Source organism: Mobula hypostoma, chromosome 12 (genome assembly GCF_963921235.1).
Source record: "Mobula hypostoma chromosome 12, sMobHyp1.1, whole genome shotgun sequence".
Classification (NCBI taxonomy): domain Eukaryota; kingdom Metazoa; phylum Chordata; class Chondrichthyes; order Myliobatiformes; family Myliobatidae; genus Mobula; species Mobula hypostoma.
In genome coordinates, this window is record NC_086108.1 from 54,438,378 (window position 1) to 54,461,732 (window position 23,355).

The window sequence follows — 23,355 nt, forward strand, 5'->3', positions numbered from 1 at the left end:
ATAAGGGAGTACACAGCAGGGAAGCCACAGAATCACAAGAAGAACATGCAAACACCATCCAGACAATCTCAATGGTCTGGGCCCGAGTTAAGTTCCATGTGAATGGAGATCCTAGCACCACTGGTGGTTGGAATGACTGTAAATGAAATGATGAGAGGATGGAGTGCACCTGACTCTGTAAAGTATTATGCAGAGATGGAGTTTCCTTGTAAATAAACTAACTAGATTGGAAGGATTGACCATGGTTCTTCCCTTTGGACAGTCTGCAGTAAATTCAATGATTCATATATTTTAAGTCAAATGCAGAAGCTGAAAGCACAAAAAATGAGTCATACTTGATGGTAAAAGTAAGTATCAAGGGGGAGCATATGCCACTAATTTAGAACATAGAACATAGAATAGTACAGCACATTACAGGCCCTTCGGCCCACAATGTTGTGCCGACCCTCAAACCCTGCCTCCCATATAAGCCCCCACCTTAAATTCCTCCATATACCTGTCTAGTAGTCCCTTAAATTTCACTAGTGTATCTGCCTCCACCACTGACTCAGGCAGTGCATTCCACGCACCAACCACTCTCTGAGTAAAAAACCTTCCTCTAATATCCCCCTTGAACTTCCCATCCCCTACCTTAAAGCCATGTCCTCTTGTATTGAGCAGTGGTGCCCTGGGAAAGAGGCACTGGCTAGCCACCCCATCTATTCCTCTTATTATCCTGTACACCTCTATCATGTCTCCTCTCATCCTCCTTCTCTCCAAAGAGTAAAGCCCTAGTTCCATTTCAGTGAATGGATTTCCCCTAGGGCATTGTGCTTTCTTATTTACTTCATATTGCAGCTGGTTACATGTCAGGTTACAAAACCTGTAAGTGCTTGCTTACATGCTGCGGGGCTGTGTCAGGAGTGACCTATGGAGGATTGCTTCGAATACTTTCAGGCTTTCAGTCAAATTCTGTTAGCTTTCTCAGATAATTGTGCAGGAGCACAGGTCTCAAGCGAACGTGTCTAGTGGGCTAGGCACTCAGTATAAACTCAGCCCAGCTTTATGCTCTATTGGCTTAAAGACAAAAAGAGCACAAGTTCATTGCCCAACCCAAACACTAACACACAGCATGTATCAGGATAAAACCAGAGATCTGATATTCTTGGAGGGTCAGTTCATCCAACTTTGTCCACTATAACTTATAATCTAGGAGACATAGAAATATGCTCTCAAATGTTTTTATTTACGTGGCATTTTTCTTTCTTCCTCCCTCTCTCTCTCACACACACATACACACAAACAGAAAACACACGTATTCAAAACACTTTGCCGAGTTGAGAGGAAGTGGTTTCAACAAAAAAAAAGTTGCCACTTCCTCAAAATTGTAGCTTGCAAACAACACACCAAGAAACTAAGTAGCTTTATACAAGTAAAGTTCCCGTGGGCTAGATTCTCCCACTGTGGTTGTATGGAAGTTTACACTTTTGTGTAAAAGATTGTAAGGGTAAAACTAGTCTTTAACAGTAACACGTATGCAATTACTGTATGTATATGTAAGTCAGCTTTACAACTAAACTGTTTTCCTTTGCATTGAAATTACATTGAAACCCTTTCAAACTTCATTGAAAACCTGAGTGAAAAATACTACGTTACCATAAATCCTGCCTGCCCCCCATCTTTCTAGATCGCAAAGCATTCATCAAGGATTATTTCAAATATCTTCAAAAATGGGTACATTTAAAAATATCAAAATTATTCTGCACATCGCCAGTCTTAAATTTTTTTTAAAAATCAAAATAAATGGAAATAGTCTGAGAATCTGGAGATCAATGGTTCTGATTTGAATTCCCTGCACCGATAGAGTGAAGGACTGTCAACTAACTGAAATAAAAGTGCTATTTCCTGGTAGACTGGAGTTAGGAATAGGGATTTCAATCACAACTCTAACACTATTTGATTGAACAGCAACTGGCAGTGAGTGATGTGAAGTTCAAAGAGTATTTCGTGCAGCAACAGACAGGAAAACTGACAGGTATATATTCTTAGAATAAAATTCAATGGCATTTTAGGGTCTGATGTCTACATTATATCTACAATAAATCTTTCCAAAGCCACTTATCATCTCCTGTTTCATGCTGAACACTGCATTTAATAGCACAGCTCAAAACCTTTTCCCAATTTGAATTTTTTCCCAATTACGCTCCAGCAAAAAGACACCATATTCAATATAATTCCTCATTCACTCCACACCTCCAATATAGTGCCAACAAACACCTTTTTTCTATTATCCTTAATGTTTCAAAATATACCAAGACATCCCACATGAGTATTATTGAACAAAAACTAACATAAGACCCACATTGTGGCTACTAGGCAAATGACAGAGTTGGGTTTTATAACACATCTTAGAAGGCAAAATAAATTTGAGGCAGATAAAAAGACTGGAGCTCAGGCCTTGGCATCTACTAATGGAGAGGAAATAAAATTCAAGAACAAGAGGACAGAATTAAAACACTGCAGAAATTTGGTAAGGCTGCAGATTACTGAAACAGGACCCATGACCATAAGGCATTTGGAATTGGGGTAAGAAATGCAGTACTAAGGTATTGCTTAATTAGAAGTAAATTTGAGCCGAAGCAGTGGAAATGGATGAAAACTGCAACACAGAGATGGCAGTGTTTAGGACGAACTCATATTAAACCCAAATAAAAATGACTTGACCAACAAACCTCATTCTAATTACTTTTTCCTCTTCATTGATCAATTTATACCACCATATTTAAGTGTGTTGACAACACCATTGCCGCTGGCCAAATCAAAGGTGGTGACGAATCAGCATATAGAAGGGAGACTGAAATTCTGGCTGAGTGGTGTCGTAACCACATCTCACTCAATGTCAGCAAGACCAAGGAACTGATTATAGACTTCAGGAGCTGGAAACCGGAGGTCTATGACCCAGTCCTCACCAGGATCAGAGGTGGAGAGGGTTAGCAACTTTAAATTCTTGGACCCAGCAAGTAAGTGCAATTATGAAGAAAGCACCGCAGAGTCTCTATATCCTCAGGAGTTTGTGGAGATTTGGCATGGCATGTAAAGCTTTGACAAACTTCTACAGTTGAGTGGTGAAGAGCACCATGGCCAGGTGTAGAAACACCAAAGCCCTTGAACAGAAGAAGCCAACAAAAAGTAGTGGATATGGCCCAGTCCATCATGCTTAAAGCCCTCCCCACCATTGAACACATCTACACAGAAAACTGTCGTAGGAAAGCATCATCGATTATCAAAGCCCCCCGCCATCCTGTCATGTTCTCTTCCCCCTGCTGCCATCAGGAAGGTGGTACAGGAGCCTCAGCTCCAGGTTCTGGAACTGTTATTACCCCTCAACTATTAGATTCTTGAACCAAAGGGGATAATTTCACTCAACTTCACTTGTCCCATCATTGAACTGTACCCACAACCTATGGACTCACTTTCCAGGACTCTCCACCTCATATTCTCAATATTATTTTGCTGATTTATTATTATCATCTCAGCTCAAGTTGGTAAACCTGAGGTACGGGCATAACCAAGAACGCTCATTTGTCAATTGCTAAGAACTTTTGGACTATTCTAGTGGTGTTTAGTACTGTGGCTTTCTGAAGATTTACATAGATATTACTGTTTGTTTAATGCCTTCATTGGTTAATGCTATGTGTAATGCCTTTGGGATGATACCAGATGCAGATATTACTTCAGGACAATATACACCTGGCTCATGTTCCAAGGACTTTCAATTTCCTCTTTTAATTCAGCATACTTATGGTGTTTTTATTGACTTCTGTATGTTATATGTGCTTGGAATGGCTATATCTATTAAATAAGTTGTTCTTGCTTGTTTATCCCGTATTAGTATATCCAGAGAGTTATTATGGACTGTCTTATCTGTAATAACTGATCAGTCATATTATAATTTGTGGTCTTCTGATTCTAAAACTGGATCAGGCTTGTATTTACAGCAAGGTGTGATTTCATTTTTGAGTTTGTATTTTAAAGCAAGATTTTGATGAACGATGTTTGCAACTTCATTGTTCCTGTGTAAGTAATCAGATTGCGTAAAACTGCTACAAGATCCTGTAATGTGTTGGATTGTTTCTGTTTTTTTTGGCATTTTCTACACTTAGCATCTTGAATTTATTGGGTCTTTTATTATGTATTTTTGATACGTTTTTTGTGTTTTTTTCTTTTTGTCTTTGCACTGTTTGCTGCCCTATGAACATTGATTGTTTGACTGTCCTGTTGGGAACTGTCTTTCATTGATTCTATTGTGTTTCTTGTAATTACTGTGAATGCCCACTGGAAAATAAATCTCCGTGTTGCATTTGGTTACAAACATGTACTTTGATAATTACTTTGAACTTTGAATTAGCTTTGCAGGCTATATTCAACCAACCTTCCACACCAGTAAGATTACAGGGTCCATTTATTCATTATTCATTTTTCTATTCTCAAAGCCCAAATCTTACCTTACTCTGGGAAGCAAAGTCCTAAAAATGACAGTACCCAGGAGACCCGTTTATGAGTGTTACATTTCTTTAATTACAGCAAGCTCATGTAGGCATGTAGTTACTATTCAAATAAACAGTGCATTTTATTTCTTCATTTGTGTATTCTTAATGGATAAGAGGAGCCCTTTGTTTAGATGATTGTCTAGCATTGATAAATAATGACTGTTAAATTTAAATATTGCAGACCTCACAAAATCTGGTAAAGGACAAATGGGAAAAGCAAACCTATTAAGAACAGTTGGAGCTAGCACTTGCAGTTGGAATTCAAACCTGGCAAGTGGGAAATAATGCATTTTAGGAAGTCAAATCGAGGCAGGGCATTTACAGTCAACAACAAGGAACGTTGATGAACAGAGGGACATCGAACATTGAACTGCACAGCACAGAACAACCCCTTTGGCCTACGGTGTTGTGCTGACCTTTTAACAAAATTAATCTAATCCTTCCCTCCTGCATATCCATGTGCCCAAGAATCTCTTAAGCGTCCTTCAGGTACCTGCCTCTACCACCATCCCTGGTAACACAATCCATGCACCCACCACTCTGTGTTTAAAATGAAAACTACTTCGGACATAATCCCACACAGAATGCTGGAGGAACTCAGCATGCTGTACATATTTTTCCATAGCAGGCCAGGCAGCATCTATGGAAAAAAAGTACAATTGACATTTCGGGCATCTCTGCCTGTTGAGTTCCTCCAGCATTTTGTGTGTTATTTGGATTTCCAGCATCTGCAGGTTTTCTCTTGTTTCTGACATAATGCAATCACTCTAAAATTATGCCTCCTTGTATTAGCTACTTCCTTCCTTGGAAAAAAGGCACCGACTGTCCACTCTAGCAATGCCTCTCATTATCTTATATACATTACTCAAGCCAACTTTCATCCTCCTTCACTCCAAAAAGAAAAACCCTAGCTCGCTCAGCCTATAAGACATGCTCTCTAATTCAGGCAGCATCCTGGTAAATTTCCTCTGCACCCTCTCTAAAGCTTCTACACTCTTCCTCTAATGAGACAACCAGAACCGAGCACAACACTCCAGTGGACCTTGGACCTCAAGCCCATAGTTCACTGGGGTGGAAATACAGATGGAAGGATGGCAAAGGCACCCATTTGGTATGCTTACCTTCATAGCGTGGGACACAGAATATAAAATTAAAAATGTTACATAATACTGGTTAGACCCCTCTTAGAGTATAGTGAGCAGCTCTAGTTGCCACATCTTAGGAGGGATGTGATTGTGCTAGAATTGGTAGAGAGGAGATTCACTAAGATGCAGCCTGGATTGACGGAGTTGAGTTCTGGTGAGACATTAGATAGTCTAGTCTTGTTTTCCCTGCAGCAAAGGATGTTGAGGTATGACCTGAAAGAGGTATACAAAACTCACAAGAGGTATAGGATCGGGCAAGGAGTCATAATATTTATCCTGTGCTTAGAATATCAAGAACAAGGTGGCACAAATTCAAGGGAAAGGAATTCTGAAGGGGATTTGGGGGGAGGGTTGTTTTCCACAAAAATAGTTGAAATTGTACTGTGGAGGTGGTGAAATAAACACAATTACTAACTTTCAGAGAATTTTGGGTGGGCACCTCACCAGCAAGGCGCAGAAAAATATGGGCCTAGTGTAGGGGAATGAGCAAAGTGTCACACTGGTGTGGTAGGCCAAAGAGCCTGTTCAGCGCCGTGCAATACGACTGAAGAAAAACATCATCAACCGATAAATGGTCTTCGAACTTGACACCAAAACTCACGAATTGTTCTGCACTCAACGTGATCTCATGTACAGCACTCACAAGCCCCAATGGCCCTCTAGCTGTAATTATAGCGCAAACAGAAATAAACTAACACATGAAATGAAGTGGTAGTACAAACTTTTTTTCAAAGTCTCATATTTAGTCACAACAATTAAAATGGGAGTGGCTAAATTAAAATAAAATTCTTCGCAACTACAAAAGAGTGAAGGAGCAACCCATTCCCATTGCTACTTCGTTAACACTTGGCAGATATTGACTAGTGTGGGCATCAGACAATTGGGTTTCTAAACTGAATATTTTACCAGTACGTATGCTCCTGAGCTGCCACAACAGCTCTCATACAGGAAGCAATGTACTGGGAAGAGATGAGAAATTATGACTCACAGTACCTCTTTCAGTATGCGTCTCCACATAATTCCCATACTTCCTGTGATCATCACTTCATGTTCTTTCTCCTTCTGTTCCTTCTCAATAGGCTCATAGCTGGTCATCAAGCGTTCATTTTCTGCTGAGATCAATAGGCTTGTTGGCTTAAATATTTCCGCTCCAAAATTCTTAGTCAGGGATTCCAGGGTTGCTAGGTACTTGACTTTGAGGTCATGAGGAGATACGTTGCTATCGCACACTGTCTTATTGTTGAACTCTTTCAGGAAATTTTTGAAGACGTTATTGATTCGACACCTGGTCAGGATGTTTCGCTGTTTGATACTTGAATTCAGTGTCTCGGGAATGTAATTCTTGTAACTGAAAAAAACAAGACAGTGTCACCTCACAATAGCATGCTACCTTGTACTTGAATGATGTTTCTGCAAAGGAAAAAATGCAATTAGCTTGGCAAATCCCTTTTATTTTAAATTGGATTTAAGGAACTCTTCCAATAATTGCCCTATAAAATGTACTTCTTGTCCAAATTAATTCAACATCCCATGAGGTTTAATAACAGTGCCCCAAACCCTATAGAAATCCATCCCAGAAGCATTGGAATGCCTTTACAGTGGTAGTGTTGGAAGAACTCTATGATAATGCCAACCTCAGCAACCATCTCCATCTGGGAATGCTACTTATTGTTCCCTCCCCTCTGCACACTTGTTGAATATTGCACCAAAAAGAAAAAAAACTATCGGATTTGTACTGGCAGTCTACGCTCCCAAGTTTCATAGAAAATAGTGGCTGGAGAAGCCATTCAGTTTAAGTCCAAGTTTCAACGTGATCATGATGATCATGGTTGATTATCCACTTTAATACTCTGTTCGTGCCTTCCCTCCAAACTCTTCGACCACTCAAGCATCAAGAAACACATCTAGAGTCATAGAGGAGAGAACAGGTCTACACTGTAATCAGGAACCCTTTGAAATTAATCCCATTTATTTTCTCTATCTTCCCAACAACTCCTCCTAGATTCCACTACTCACAAGCACTCGAAACAATTTTACTGTTACTAAGCCACCCACCAACCACTTGTCTTTGGAATGTGAGACAAACGGAAGCATCCAGGGGAAACCCTCATGGTCCTACCAACCTAATCTATCTTCATGCATCATGGTCCTACCAACCTAATCTATCTTCATGCACCAGTACACAAATCCTCAGTTGAAGTGTGACCAAAGAGCAAGGCCTTGTTCCTGTATGCAAACCCCTTACAATGAAGGCCACCATGTCATAGGTCTCCCTATTCCTTGCTACACCTGAATGCTTGCTTTCAGTCACTGGTGTACAAGGACACATTTCATCTTCCCCTTTTCCAATCTATCATCATTCAGCTCATCTGCCTTTCTGTTTAATCTCATATTAATCCATGCTTTATTTATCATTTTACCAGTTACACAACTTGTCAAAGTCACAATGGAACCCCTTTCCACTCACCTCTACTCACATTCCATTCAACCCAATTTTATGTCATTTCCAAACTTGGAAACATTACATGTATTTCCCTCAGCCAAATCAATGGCATATGTTGTGAATAGCAGGGTCCCAGTCACTGCCTGCCACCTAGAAATAGCAATGATTATTCCTACTATCTATTTATTGTATATTAATCATTTCTCAATCCTTGATTAATATATTACCTTCAATATCACACCAACCTCTATGAGGCCTTATCAAAAGTCTATTAGAAGTCTAAATACACCACATCCACTTGCTTATCCATTCTACTTGTTATCTTCTCAAAATAAACTCCAATAGATTGGTTTAATATGATTTTCCTGTCATAATAACATGTTGACACTTTCTAATCCCATTAAAGTGCTTTGCTACTAGCTTCTCTAAAATGGCTCCAGCATTTCAGTACCTCTGACATTAGTGATCTTTGCCCCCCTTCTTTTTCTTTAAGGACTGGGGTTTTGTTTGTCACCCTCCAGAACCACTTCAGAGTCTAAAGAATTTAAGGATGACCATCTGTGCATTGACTACTTGGGATGTAGATTATCAGGCTCTAGGTATTTGGTCAGCCTACAGCCCCATTAATTTCCCAGGTATTATTTCTACTCTAATACTTTTCCATCTGTTCCTCCCACTCACTGCACTCTTGGTTCACCTACATATCTGGGAGGTTAATTAGGTATTTTGCTGTGAAGACAGAATCATACACGCCTCCTTCAAGTGGATGAAAGGAACTACCTCACTGTAATGAAGAAGAAAAAAAATGAAGACAATCTTAAAAGTAACACTAAAAGTCCACTGGAAATTGAAAATGAAAATACATCTGACTAATAATTGTACTGAATTCATATGGCAGAAGAGCTTTCAAGATCATCCAGGCTGAGATTTTTTGTAGAGCTCCATGATAAAAGCTCTGATTGAAGGAAGCTTTCTGTAGCTGATGCCTACTTGGAAAGCACTTCTTTGTCTGTGCCCTTTGGCAGCTATACCCATAACCACACTGTGGATGGTGCTGATTGGCCGCTCTAATTTCCCATCTTCACTTGGGAACACAATAGGCTTAAAATAATAAAAAATGGAACTGACGATGAAACAATTCAGACAATAGCAGCTGGGTGATACGGGGTAATGGGAAGCAGACTGAAATAAAATCTACCACAAAAAAAGAATCAGTTTTAGCCTGCATCGGGCAGGAAACTGTTGCAGCAGACTAGCTATCCATTATACAGACTTTGCTCTTCTCCATTGTACATCTGATATGTGTTCAAACACAGTTCAGTAAAAAGCTGGACATGCATAAATAACCCTGGACAGAAACACTGTCCATTGCGTACCCCACTACAGTTGGCAGTTTCTCATGTGTTCTAAATAAAACGCCCAACCTTTCATCATATCAATCTGTCTGCAGAGTTTTTTTTTGGAGTCTGGGAGCCTTCACTGTGTAAATCATTCCCGTTAGTGGGACTCTGCATTATTAACTCAGAGGTACTGGAGATTAAAGAAATGTCATTTAAACTAATTCATCTATTCAATACATCTAATTAATAGAAAGTGACACTGTAACTTTATTTGAAATCTCCCATCTAACACAACAGTTTACTTCTGAAGGATTTCAGTTGTGAATAACTGAACATTAGGGAGGCAGCAATCAGAAAATGAAATATTCCCAATCTATTCTTCAATTTCTCTCTGTGCAAAAACAGCTATTTGTCCTTGAAATCATAGGTTATTCATGTGAGTTAAGACAAGTGGATATGACAATAGTAATTCACTTGCTAGTAAGTTAATTTTGGAATGAGAATCAGGTTTATTATCACCGGCATGTGTCATGGAATTAGTTAACTTAGCAGCAGTAGTACAATGCAATGTATGATAATTTAGAAGTAAGGGGTTAACTCCTTAAAAACTTAAATGTTGTATCCTTCATAAGTAGAAATTTAAAAAATCAACGTGTTAGTTTGTAAATTGCTCACAGCCACTGTATTGCAAAGCCTTTTAGTCTTCCTTTGTGGTTGCAAACAGAAAACAGAGACCAGGATCCTTGTGGTATGTAGAAAGACCGAAACCATTGCAATTAATTGCTTTGTTGGACACCTTCTGTAACTGTGGTGGCCAATGAACATATTGGGAGGTCAATGTTGTTTAGTTTTTAGGAGTTCTCCCCATCAGTCACCTGACTGGTATTTAACTGAGAAAACCTACATAGTGTGAAGCAACCTGTCAACAGGAAAATAAGGTTTTGTGGACAGGAAATGTGTAAAAGCATTGCACGAATTCCAGTAACAAAATTGGCAGTCAGATAAAATCGCGCAAAGAGTTGAGGAAAGAACAAGGGTTAGATCAGAACATTATAAGAATGGATTCAAAAACAATTAAATACTGTACATTTCCAGCAGGAGAAAGACTGAAGGATTTACAGCAAAAATAGATCAAGGTGACTGCAGTCAACTGTAAAAATAGTTATTGAAGCAGCAGAGATGTGGTTTTCGAGGAGGATGCAAAGAATATCATGGACGAAACGAATATCTCTTGAGGATGTCATGAACAGAGCAAGCACAAAAAGAGAAATAGTGTATGAGATCACGAAAAGACAACATAACTTCATTGGACATGTGATTAGGAAAGAGGAGTTAGAATGCACGGTAATTATGGGAAAGATTGAAGGGAAGAAAGCAAGAGGAAGGGAAAGACAAATGATGATGGAAAAAGCAGCCAGAGAACTGGAAATGAATACCAAAGAATTGATCCACTTGACCCGAAACAGGAGTATGTGGGCCATGGCAGTCAAAGCTCAGACTGGGCACGGCACCTGAAGATGATGATGATTGAATCTCATGACCATTTCCCATTTTTAATGTTTACATACTTTCTTCACTCTGAGAATAATTCTCAAAGAGAGTATACTACATAACAAATTACATTCCAAAATAGTATTGCCTTTTGCTCTACTCCTAAGCAATCACAATCTCACCTCATTTCCTTGGAGATCTCTTGCAATGGGATTTTGCGGTTAAGAGCCTGATGAGTCATGGCCAGGACAGCCATCCCCAGACACTCATTCTCTATCTCGTGAAATTCAGTTTCACTGTTGGGATCTCGAACAGGTGCCAAGCCTTTAATCAAATCATACTGCCCCTAAAGTAAGAAGACAGTTATAAGCTTCAACCAAACATTGCACTTTGGCATGATTTTCATAACTACATTTTGCCCAGAGGACCATCACTCCCTGAATTAAAAAATGACTGCAGAAGCTGAAAGTCTGAAACAAAGACAGAAAGTGCAGAAAGTGCTAGAAAAACTCAGCAACCTCACCACCAGGAACATGCCCTGGATCGTGACACCTTTGGACTCCCCCCCCCCACCATCTGGAGCGTGCCCTCTTCTCATTACCACCGTCAGGATGGAGTACAGGAGCTGAATGACTCATATTAACTGATTTAGGAAAAGCTCCTTCATCTACGCAATCAGATTTCTGAATGACCCACAAACACCACCTTGTTATTCCTTTCTTTTTGCACTTCACTTATCTTTATAATTTATAGATTTTTATGTCTTTGCACTGTATGTGGTGGAGCACTGCGGGAGGGGTGTGTAACGGGTGGCAGAGAAGTAGTGCCAGGGTGGGAGGGGTGGTGTGAGTGTAGACACACCCAGCCCTGAGACATCAGGCAAGGTCATTTGACTCCAAACAATTGGTTTATTGATCATTACAGAATGACTCTCTAGTGTTTCTAACTCTCTTCCCATTCTCAGTCCACAATAGAGACCCGTAGCAAAACCACGTTTATCATTATTCACATATGTCATGAAATTAATTTTTTTTTAGTAGCAGCAGTACAGTATTTTACATAAAATTACTACAGTACTATGTAAAAGTCTCAGGCACCCTAGCTATATGCATGTGCACAGTACTGTCTGTGAACATAAATCTAATCTTGATTCATCCAATACTTTGGATACGCAGCCTTTGATGAAACTGGGCAAGTGAGGGATGCAAATTCATTTTCTGTAGGAGGGAAGGCGGGGCAGAAATATGTAGAATAAAGGGAGTGCCAGTGTTAAGATGAGTCAAAATGGCTTAATAGGGACAGTTCTTGGTTCACCACGTTTCTAGTTTCTAGGTCTATGTAATGAGTTGCTCAGGTGGGAGGACACCCAGCAGGCTAGACTTAAGCATGGGGTTGGGGGGGGTGGGGGGGAGGCTGAAAATAAGGAGTGCTGGAAAAGCTAATCAGATCAGGGAGCATCTGTGCAAAATGAATCAGTTAATGATTCAGATGAGGGACCCTTTGTCAGACCTGAGAAAAGGGCAGCATAAAATAGTCTTGGGCAGCTGTGCAGTGAAACCAATTCGACAGGCCAGACAATATTCTGTACACAGAAAGGAAAAGAGAAAAGGATGGCAGTCATAAAAGGTTCATTCCTACAGACAAAGAGCAAGTGTTCTGCAAAGTGATCACCCAATATGCATTTGTTTTCCCCATTTTAGTGTTAATCTTGTGACTTCCTCTAAATGTAGTAGTCTAGAACAGAAGTTGCTTCACCTGGAAGAATGCATTGATATTGATGTATTATTCTCATGTACCAAGACGCAGTGAAAAGTTTATCTTGCATAATCTTTGTACAGATCAAACAATTATACGGTGCTTTGAGTTAGAATAAGGTAAAACAATAACAATGCAGAATCAAATGTAACAGCTACCAAAGGAGTGCAGTGCAGGTAAACGATAAAGAGCAAGATCATAACAAGGTCGATTGTGAGGCCAAGAGTCCATCTAATCATACAAGAGGTCCTTTTAAGAAACTGATAGCACTGGAGCAGAAGCTGTCCTTGTGCCTGGTTGTGTGTGCTTTCAGATTTTCCTATCTTCTGCCCAGTGGGAGATGGAGAAGAGAGATGTCCATGGTGGATGGGTTCTCAAATGATACTGGCTGCATTACTGAGGGCAGCAAGAAAAATAGACAGAGTCCATGTTGGGAGACTGGTTGCTGTGACGTGCTGAACTCCGGCCACAAATCTTTGCCGTTTCTTGCAGTCGCGTGCAGATATTATGCATCCAGACAGAATGCTTTCTGTGATAAAAATTGCTAAGGATTGAGGGAGAAATGTCTGAGGAATTAGAGGCATTTGCGTCCCTATATGTTGGTAAAAGAAATGGTAACAGGACAGATATTGCACCTCCTTCATGCAATTGCAAGGGAAAATACCATAGGATAATGGAGCAGGAGTCAAGGACAGAAGAGCAGACCAGGGAATCGTAAAGTGAATCTACGGAATGCAAAAAGGGAAGAAGGGGCAATACGAGTCTAGAGCTCGAATCTTGTTTGAGCTAGTGGAAATGATCATGAATAATCAACGACTTGGACAATTCATGATTCTTTCAGTGAATCATGACAATAACTGCTAATACACTCAGTGGCCATTTTATTAGGTTCACCCTGCATACCTCCTTGTAAATATAAATACCTAATTAGCCAATTATGTGGCAGCAACTCAATGCATAAAAGCACGTAGGCGTAGTCAAGAGGTTCCGTCATTTTTCAGACCAAACATTAGAATTGGGAATGCATATAATCTAACTGACTTTGACCATGTAATGATTGCTGGTGCCAGACAGGGTGGTTTGAGTATCTCAGAAACTGCTGATCTTTTGAGATTTTCACACACACCAGTCTCTGGAGTTTACAGAGAATGTTACAAAAAAAAACAGGAAACATCCAGTGAGTGGCAGTTCTGTCAACAAAAACACCTTGTTAATGAGAAAGGTCAAAGGAAAACAGTTAGACTGCCTCAAACTGGCAGGAAGGTGATTCAAATAGCCATACAACAGTGGTGTGCATAAGAGCGTCTCTGAATGCACAATGCGTTGAACCTTGAAATGGATGGGCTACAGCAACAGAAGACCATGAACATACACTCAGTGGCACCTTCAGTAGGTACAGAAGGGACTGAATAAAATGGCCACTGAGGGCAAGTACCCACAGTGTACCAGATGAATAAGTCAGACTGGTAGCCACTTCAATGTGCATGCACAATTCAGGGTATTGTGTAATGATCTATGTTCAACCATATGAGGAATTATTAGTGCCCACAAGGATTGTTGAAGTATTTGATTCAGCAACAAATTAAAATATGGTCTTTGTAGGTTAGGAACTTCCTGGTTTTGATAATTCTCAAACTCAAGATCATTAAACAAAACTCATACCTGAGCAAATAGATATTCCAAGGAATTTGCATCCAAGAGAGGAGTTCCATTTTCCATATTTTGAGGGTCACTATTATTTTTCAGCTTTCGAGCAGGAGTATGTCTCCAGACAGGTTGTTCATTTTCATTGGATCCATGCCAGTTGCCAAAGAAGAACCTGAAGAAATATGACATAGTTGGTTCTGGAAATCAGTCAACGTACAATAATGACACACAGAATAGATGCTATGGACAAACAGAGAGCAGTGGCACAGGTTTCGATGTGCAGCAGATTGCACCATGGCCTGTTTGTACCCATTGTATTTTCCAAGTTCCCACCAGTGATCTGCCTTGTTTATGGCATTAATGGAAAAACCTCAACCGAAGTCCAGCATTGCCTTTATCACCTTTTTTTCACATTTAAGTATCAACAGGTGTCAACCAACAATCTTCAGCTTATCCTAACTGAGGCATCAGGAGACCTCAGAGGCCTTTATCTAAAGTCTATTGCTTACATCATTACACAAGGCTTAGAAAGGAAATACTGAGTCAATGACTTTTCAAAATACCATGAACAACTGAATCATTGTGGTTAAGTGTGCTAGCCAATGATTTTCAGCTCGTACGAGTTATCAGGACATACGGGATGTTGGAAAGCTCCAATTATAAGACATGCAAGAGCTGGTTGCATGCACTTTACAGCATACAGATAATAATTAGGAAGCTGGAAAAGCTGTACAGCTAAAGTAGTTTGCACAACCAACCAGACCAGGAACAACTAACTCAATTAAAAATGAGCATCTAACTTACTGTTATCCTTATCTCAATGAACACTGCCCCAACGGTTAGAGCACTTACCAAGAGGATCTCAAAGTCTAATGAACTTTAATAAATGTAATTAAACACAGAGAGAAAATTCAGCTTCACTTGATGTGACATTTGCCCAAGCTGACACAGCAACAACCATCTAAAACCTGGGCTTTCCTGATAAGAAGACATAGCCACAAAGGACTGTGTCAAATTGTTGTTTACATTCTGGACTTAAAAATCCACTGTACATTGCATATATCTGTATATAGCAATGGCAAACAACTAAATTAACAGACTACTACTACGTCAACTCAGGCCTAGGGGGCTGGCATCAGGCACGATGACGGACTCTCCACTTCTCCCTCTCCCTCATCAGTGTTCAGTTGATCTATACTAGTTGCGCTGCTGTCTTCTAGGAGCGTGTTGACCATAGTCTTGGGAGGGCGCCCAGGGTTCATCCTCCCATGCTTGGGCTCCCATATGAGGCTGGCAGGTAGGTAGCTTGGGGTGGTGTCGACAGTGCCCCGCTAGTTGCAGTCTTCTCGCCTCGATTTTAGTGGTGAGCATCGGTAGGTTGTTATAGAGCTCAACATTTGTCATGTGCTGTTGCCAACTCACGTCAAGAGCCATCCGCAGCATTCCTGTATAGCAACCATCTAGAGACTTTCGCATCATCTTGGTGAGTGTCCACGTCTCGCATCCGTACGTGAGAATGGACTCTATGACTGCTATGAAAATTAATGGAAAGCAGCAGCAAAACCAGGATAAAATAAATGTCAAGTGTTAAATATTAAAGCCAATATCTGTAAAAAGCTAAAGCATAATTTTTTAAACACAAATCCTTACACGTTGATAAAAAGTTTTTCTGAAATATCGTAACTAGCATTTTCTCTTTGCAGCTACTGATTCAGACATTTTAGATCTACATTTTTCACTTTAAAATAAGCCTGTTGTTGTGTTGCAATAGCTTTCAACCCTACTGGAGTAAACAGACCATCAAAGCAATGAACTGTTAGGTACATCAGTGCATGAGTCACTTTGATGCCTGGCAAATCAGCCACAACACCACCAGATTGTGTAGCCCCTAGCCCATCATCTTTCCTGCTGAGCTGCCAGCTCCATATCATTTGGGCTATGACCTTGAGTCAACGAGAAGGGCAGGAACCTCTGATACGCTCACCTCATGTCTCTTCCCTCTATTACATTAAAACAAAATTGGCGAAGGTCTAGGAGAAGGCTGCTTGCATGCATAAGTAACACATGATAAATATGGAATAGAATGTTGAAAACGTTCACTGCTTTAAATTAGATACATAAATTATCAACCAACCTTAACTTTATGAAAGCAGCAATGTGCAAACCTTAAAACATAACTGATGCAAAGTATGTGTGCATAGTGCTCATAAATTTCAGGTGAATTTCACATCCCGTTTATTCTAAAACAATGGCATTTCATAAATTATAAAAATTTATTTGCCCTGTGCTTAACACATTTTAATAGTTAACCATTTTACTTTTCTTTACAATGCTAAATGAAGATTCTACCAAACAGCAGCACCAGCTGATGCATTTGTTATTCTCATCACTGAGGTGAAGTCTTCCGTTTTTTAAAATTACCTGCTGTGGGGGGCAGGTGTAACTTTGTTCAGAATAGTCAATTTTGTTTTATTGAGCTCCATCAACCACAAAACAGCATCTTTGGCCAGAAACACAGAAAGCGACTACCCATTTTCAGGAACTTACACGGGCCAGCACATACTGAGCTACTTTGTAATAGCAGTTCTTTAACACACACCAAAACAAATATATATGCAGTGGCCACTTCATGAGGTACAGCAGTGGATTTCTGTGCTGCTGTAGCCCATCCACTTCAAGGTTCGATGTTTTGTGCATTTAGAGATGCTTTTCTGCACACCATTGTTGTAACACATGGCTATTTGAGGTACTGTCACCTTCCTGTCAGCTTGAACCAATCTGGCTATTCAACCCTGACCTCTCTCGTTAACAGAGTGTTTTTACCCACAGAACTAGTGCTCACTGGATGTGTTTTGGGTTTTTCACACCATTCTCTGTAAACTCTGAGACTGTAGTGTGAAAAATCCCAGGAGATCAGCAGTCTGTGAGATACTCCAACCACCCTGCCTGGTATCAACAATCATTCCACAGCCAAAGTCAATTAGATCACATTCCTTCCCCATTCTGTTTGTTTTGAACAACAACTGAACCGCTTGACCATGCCTGCATGCTTTTATGTAGTGAGTTGCCTACACATGACTGGCTGATCAGATATTTGCATTAATGGCCTGTATATGTGCACCTGATAAAGGTCACTGAATACATCAGCAGCTTTCTACACAGCGTCCCGCTTATTTTTTCTGAGCTCTGAGATAGAATATTAGAGTTCCTTGGTATTTAAGAGGACATTCTTCACTATATCAGCATGTGGCTGAATTGCAAAAGGCAATGCAGGATGACAATCAAGTTCAAGGCCTTCTTAAGGCACATGACTCAAATCCACTGCAGGCAATAATGTTCCTAGTTGAGCATCTGGAGGATTTCAAAATGGGCTTTTAATGCTTTAGAACAGCACAGTACAGCACATTACAGGTCCTTTGGCCCAGAAGGTCTGCTAACTCTTTATTATCATATTAAATGTTCAAGTTCTGCGGTCAAAAACAGTGAACAAAAGTTAAAAAAAAGCCAATAATGAAAACACACTCTGAGATGTGGAAACAGCAGTTTGAACTTACCTAGTATTCAATCTTCATAATACTTAAACCAGAGAGTAAACAAGAGATTCTTGATGACAGTGCCACAATAAAACAAAAGGAACAGCAATATAACACCAAGAAGCTCAGAATATACCCTCTACCTAGAGCACAGTTAAAGACCTCTAGAGTTAATTACTATAATTTAAGCTAAAGCAAGAGATTTACCATTACAATATTTTTAGAGATTTCCAGCTCTAAAATTGTTTGAAAAATTTATTAAAGGGTCCAAATGTCAAAATCTAGAAATAAGTTAAGCGGTATATTTTTCTTTTAATGCATAAATATCAGCAACTGATATGCACTTAATCTGTAGATGATAACTCACCCTACGCATACAGAAAAGATCGAACTGCTTGCTCAACGTAGATCCTAAACAAAAGAAATTCTGCAGATGCTGGAAATCTTCAGCATCACGCGCAAAATGCTGGAGGAACTCATCAAGTCAAGCAGCATCTAGGCAGATGAGTAAACAGTTGGTGTTTCAGGTCAAGACCCTTCAGAAGGTCTGGAAAGGAAGGGGGCAGAGGCCAGTATAAGAAGGGGTGGGCTGGAAAAACTACAAGTTGTCATTTAATAGGTGTAACCAGGTGAAGGGCATGGTGGGTGGGTGGGGGGGGGATGAAGTAAGAAGCTGGGACACGCTTCTTAGGGAAGGGGGTGTAGGCAACAGTGGAAGGAGATGGACAGTTGAAAAGAAGAGAACGTGTGAGAGGAGAACTAGAATGGGGAAAGGAAAAAGAGAGAAGAAACAGAAGTTAGTATAAACATTGATTTCTCTACCAGGTTAGGGGCTACAAATAGAAAATGAGATGTTGTTTCTCCAACACAAGTATGGTCTGAAAGTGGCAGCAAAGGAGGCCGTGACAGACATATTGGGATGGGAATGGGAAGTCAGATTGAACTGGGCAACCAGTGAGAGATTCTACAACCTGCTGGTGAAATGTTGCCTCACCTGGAAGAACTGAATGGAGGTGAAGGATGAGGTGGAGAGGCACATGTAGCACTTGTCATGCTTGCAGGGATAAGTGCCATGAAGGAGATTTGTAGGAAAGGATGAAGACTTTTGGCCCTAAACTCCTCTCCAGCGATGCTGCCTGACTTGCTAAGTTTCTCTTGCAGTTTGCACATGCTGATCAATGTAGATCATGCACATTCTCCCCACATACAGGACTGTTATTAATCAGCATGCAATCTGCCAAAAGCTCTCTTTAAAAGCATATTTGAAGTGCTACTTTCAAGAAATTTTTCCTAGATCCCTCTGTTCTACAGCATTCCTCAGTACTCTACAGTGTAAGCCCTCCCAAAGTGCAATATCCCATACCAGACTGCATTAAATTCCATTTGCCATTTACTACCCAATTTTTCCAGCAAGCTTTGAAAGCCTTCCCCTTGCTGTCTACTACACCCTGAATCTTGGTGTCATCCACAAATTTGCTGATCTAGTTTTCCATATTGTCAAGGTCATTGATGTAGATGACAAACCACAATGGACCCAGCACTGATTCCTGTGGCACACCACTATTCACAAGCCTCTAGTCAAAGAGCCAACCATCTACTACTAGTCTCTGGCTTCACCCACTATGCCAATGTTGAATCCAAGTTATAACCTCATCCTGAATGCCATGCAACTGAACCTTCTTGATCAGCCTCCCAGTGAGACTTTGTAAAGGGCCTTGCTAAAGTTTATGCAGACAACATCCACTGCCTTGCCTTCATCAACTTTCCTGGTAACCTCCCTGAAGAACTTGAAAGATTGGTTAGACAAGACCTGCCATCCACAAAGCCATGTTGACTATCACTAATCAGGCCCTGTCAATTATAGTAGATTCTGGTTAACTGGACCATCAGCTAATCAGGGCAGCCGCTTATTTGGTATAACTCTTGAAGAACAAAAACTAATTCAGAAAATAGCCAGGATTACCTTAGCATATTTGGGACACTATGCTACTTAATTGGAATAGGAGACTAAAAGTTGCCGAATGGTTTCTAGCTAGTGTCAGTCACATGCACCCATGTAGCAGAGACTAAACTATTCCTCTTTGTGTTCAAAAAGCTGTGATTTTGTTACTGTTAGTTGGTGAGTAATAAGCAGTAAGAATTCAGAACTGCTTTGCTCAGGACAGTTTCAAACATTCAGGCTTGGAAAAGCCAAAAATGGTCACGAGTGAGAATGAAATTATTTCAATTTACAAGTTAGGAACTGAAAAATTTGAAGAGATCAACAATTACCTTCAATGTTACAATGAAAATGAAGATTTGGAAGATACATTCATCTAAAGTGTCTGCACTGGGGTGTCTCCACTGATTTTGTTCGTTTACAGTCAATCAAAAATAATATTGTAGCATACACTGCATGTCAATAGCTACTACGAAATAATAGTTTTATGGTATTATAGCAATATTGGTAAGGTTCTAATTTGTTCATAAATTGTTACTCAGTTAAACGGCAGTTTCCCTTTTTCATATCTTTTTAACTATTTTCATGAAATTTTGGCTAACTGGGTCAAAATGTACTGATCCTGATCAGTATGTCCCAATCAACTGGAATCCACTGTACTTATGTATCCTATTACTGTATTAGAATACCTTCCATTAATTGACCCACTACTGACATCAGACTCATCTGCCTATACTTTTCCAGTTTATTCTTAAGAGCCTTTCTTGTACAACAGAACAACATTATCTGTCCTCCAGCACCTGTCTGTCACTAAGGACATTTTAAATACCTCTGTAATTTCTCCATTAGCCTCCCACATGGTCTGAGGGGGCACTTTGCCAGGCCTTGTGGAATTATCCATTCTAATTTGCCTTCAGACAACAAATACCTCCTCCTCTGTAATCTCTATACAGTTTGTGGCCTCACTGCTGTTTTGCCTCACTCCCATAGACTCTGCATCCATTCTCAAGTTAATACCGATACAAAAAATCCGTTTAAGATCTCATGCTAAAAAAATCCATTTAAAATCTCAAGTACAAGAATTCTTGTCTGATCATATTGGATGGCCACGGTTTTTCTCCCTGCAGTTTATCACATACCAGGCATTCTCCCTCATACTCAATTTGTGCCATATTCCCACGGGGATATGCAGTGTGACAATTCATTTGTAGCCAAGAGCTGTATTATCAGAAGAAGTCAGCCACAATCTGGCGCTCCGCAGCATGGAGGTCTCTGCGACTGAAATCAACTACTGAAAGCTCAGATTAGTTGTACAGTCACAGCATCTGTAGGAGAAATTAATCTGGAACCATATTAGTTCTCAGGAACGAGATCTGTAAAGAAATCTGCCACACACAAAGAAACATTACTCACAGCAGTGCTGTACTGGGATCTTCATGCAAACCCCTGTCCCCTTTAGGGTTGGGTGCTGCTATGCCAGGGACCAGGCAGTAATCTCACAATCTCACAGCACAGTGTAGGGAAGCTGCCTGTGAGGCTATGGTACTGGAGCAAGACCAAGGCCAGTAGTACCTATTCAATGCATTAACTGACCATCCAAATGCGATAGTCTGTTGTCACCACTTGTTGCATGTGTGGACGTTGCTGTCTTCCCTCTCGTATTATCTGCACAACTCTCCCCAACTTGGAAATTTCTTCAAAGGAGCTTGTTGCCACAGGGAAATCTCTGGGTTAGTACAATCATCGATGTTGCGGAGAAAAAGTCGGGGAGAGGTTTGTGTACTCTGCCGCAACAGACACAAGTGCTGGAGGAACGCAGAAAGTCAGGCAGCACCTATGGAGGGGAATATCTGTCGAAGTTTTGGGCCAGGACCCTTTAAAGGAAGGGGGTAGAAGTGAGAATAAGGAGGTAGAGGAAGGGGAAGGAATATAAGTTGGCAGGTGATAGGTGAAACCAGGTGAGGGGGATGTTGGGTGGAAGTGGGAGGGTGGAGTAAGAAGCTGTAAGATGATAGGTGGAAGAGGTAAAAGGCTGAAGAAGAAGCAATCTGATAGGTGAGAATAGTAAACCATGGGAGAAAAGGAAGGAGAAGAGGCTCTAGAGGCATGGGATAGGCAGGTGAAGAAAAGATGAAAGAGGGAAGCCAGAAAGGGGAATGGCAAAATGGAGAAGGGGAGGGATGAGAAACTACTGGAAGTTAGAGAAATCACTGTTCATGACATTAGTTTGGGGGCTACCTAGCTGGAACATGAAGTGTTGCACTTCCAACCTGACGGTGACTATAGAGGTGATCATAGACCAACATGTTGGAATGGGAATGGCAAGTCAAATTCTGTCTGACCTCGAACCTGATAGCATGAACATCAACTTCTCTAACACCTGGTAAGTTCTCCCCCAATCCTTTCTTTCTTTTTCCATTTCCCATTCTGGCTCCCTTCTTAGCCCTTCTCCTCAACTGCTGATCACCCCCATCTGGTGCCCTGCCCCTTCCCTTTCTCTCACGGTCCACTGCCCTCTCCAATAAGATTCCTCCTTTATCAGCCCCTTACCTCTTCAACTATCACCTCCCAGCTTCTGACTTCATCCCACTTCCCCCACCCACCCACCTTCCCCCTCACCAGATTTCATCTGTAATCTGCCAGTTTGGACTCCTTCCACTCCCCCACCTTCTTATTCTGGCTTCTTCCCCCCTCCTTCCCAGGCCTGGTAAAGGGTATCGGCCCAAAGCATTGACTACTTATCCCTCTCCAGTCATGCTAAGCTCCTCCAGCATTTTGTGTGTTCTGCTCTGGATTTCCAACATCTGCAGAATTTCTTGTATTTGTGTATTCTGCACTTCATGAATGATTTCATTACGTTGTGAAAGAGAGGTGGGCATCCTTCCTGTTAAAGATGCAAATCAGTCATGACATGTTCAGAGAAAGAGAGCTGGCTGGAACACAATCCCAAAGTGGAACTATTAGGGGCACATTCTTAATGCTTTCCCTTGCATCTTTCTGCTATAACACGGTAGGGGCGCCATGACAGCACAGCAGTTAGCTTGGAATGTTCCGGAGTTTTGAGTTCAATTCTGGTGCCATTCTGTAAGGAGTCTGTACATCCTCCCGGTGGAATGCGTGGGGTTTCTCTGGGTGCTCCGGTTTCCTCATGCAGTCCAAAGACTGCAGGTTAATTGGTCATTGTAAATTATCCCGTGATTAGGTTAGGGTTAAGCAGGGTTGGTGGGGATTGCTGGGGCAGCGTGGCTCAAAGGGTCAGAAGGGCCTACTCCCCACTGTATCACCTAAATAAATAAATACATACACACATTGTTGCCTATTTCCTGCTTTGGTGCATGCACCCTCTCCAATGTAATGTCATTTGTGATCCACCTCTGTAACTAAGTACATTTAGGAGCTTTAAGGGGTCTTCAAATGTCCTAAACTATAGGTGGTAACATTACAAATTGTTAAGAGCTGCTAATGTTGATTCTCCCTCAGTTAGCTTTTCTGCTAAATGCCAGTTAATTTTTCCCAGCCGTGGTGCAGACCAA

General features: G+C 40.8%; 1 protein-coding gene across 3 annotated transcripts in view; it reads right to left on the reverse strand.

The window, feature by feature from the left end:
• jak1 (Janus kinase 1) overlaps positions 1-23,355 on the reverse strand; it is a 139,837-nt gene that overhangs the window by 55,097 nt on the left and 61,385 nt on the right. For all 3 annotated transcript variants that reach the window (XM_063064132.1, XM_063064130.1, XM_063064131.1), the window contains exons 4-6: positions 14,366-14,522; positions 11,131-11,294; positions 6,668-7,022 (exon numbers count right to left, since the gene is read on the reverse strand). In XM_063064132.1, the coding sequence (XP_062920202.1) occupies positions 6,668-7,022; positions 11,131-11,294; positions 14,366-14,522 (676 nt within the window). The remainder of the gene's footprint in view (positions 1-6,667; positions 7,023-11,130; positions 11,295-14,365; positions 14,523-23,355) is intronic.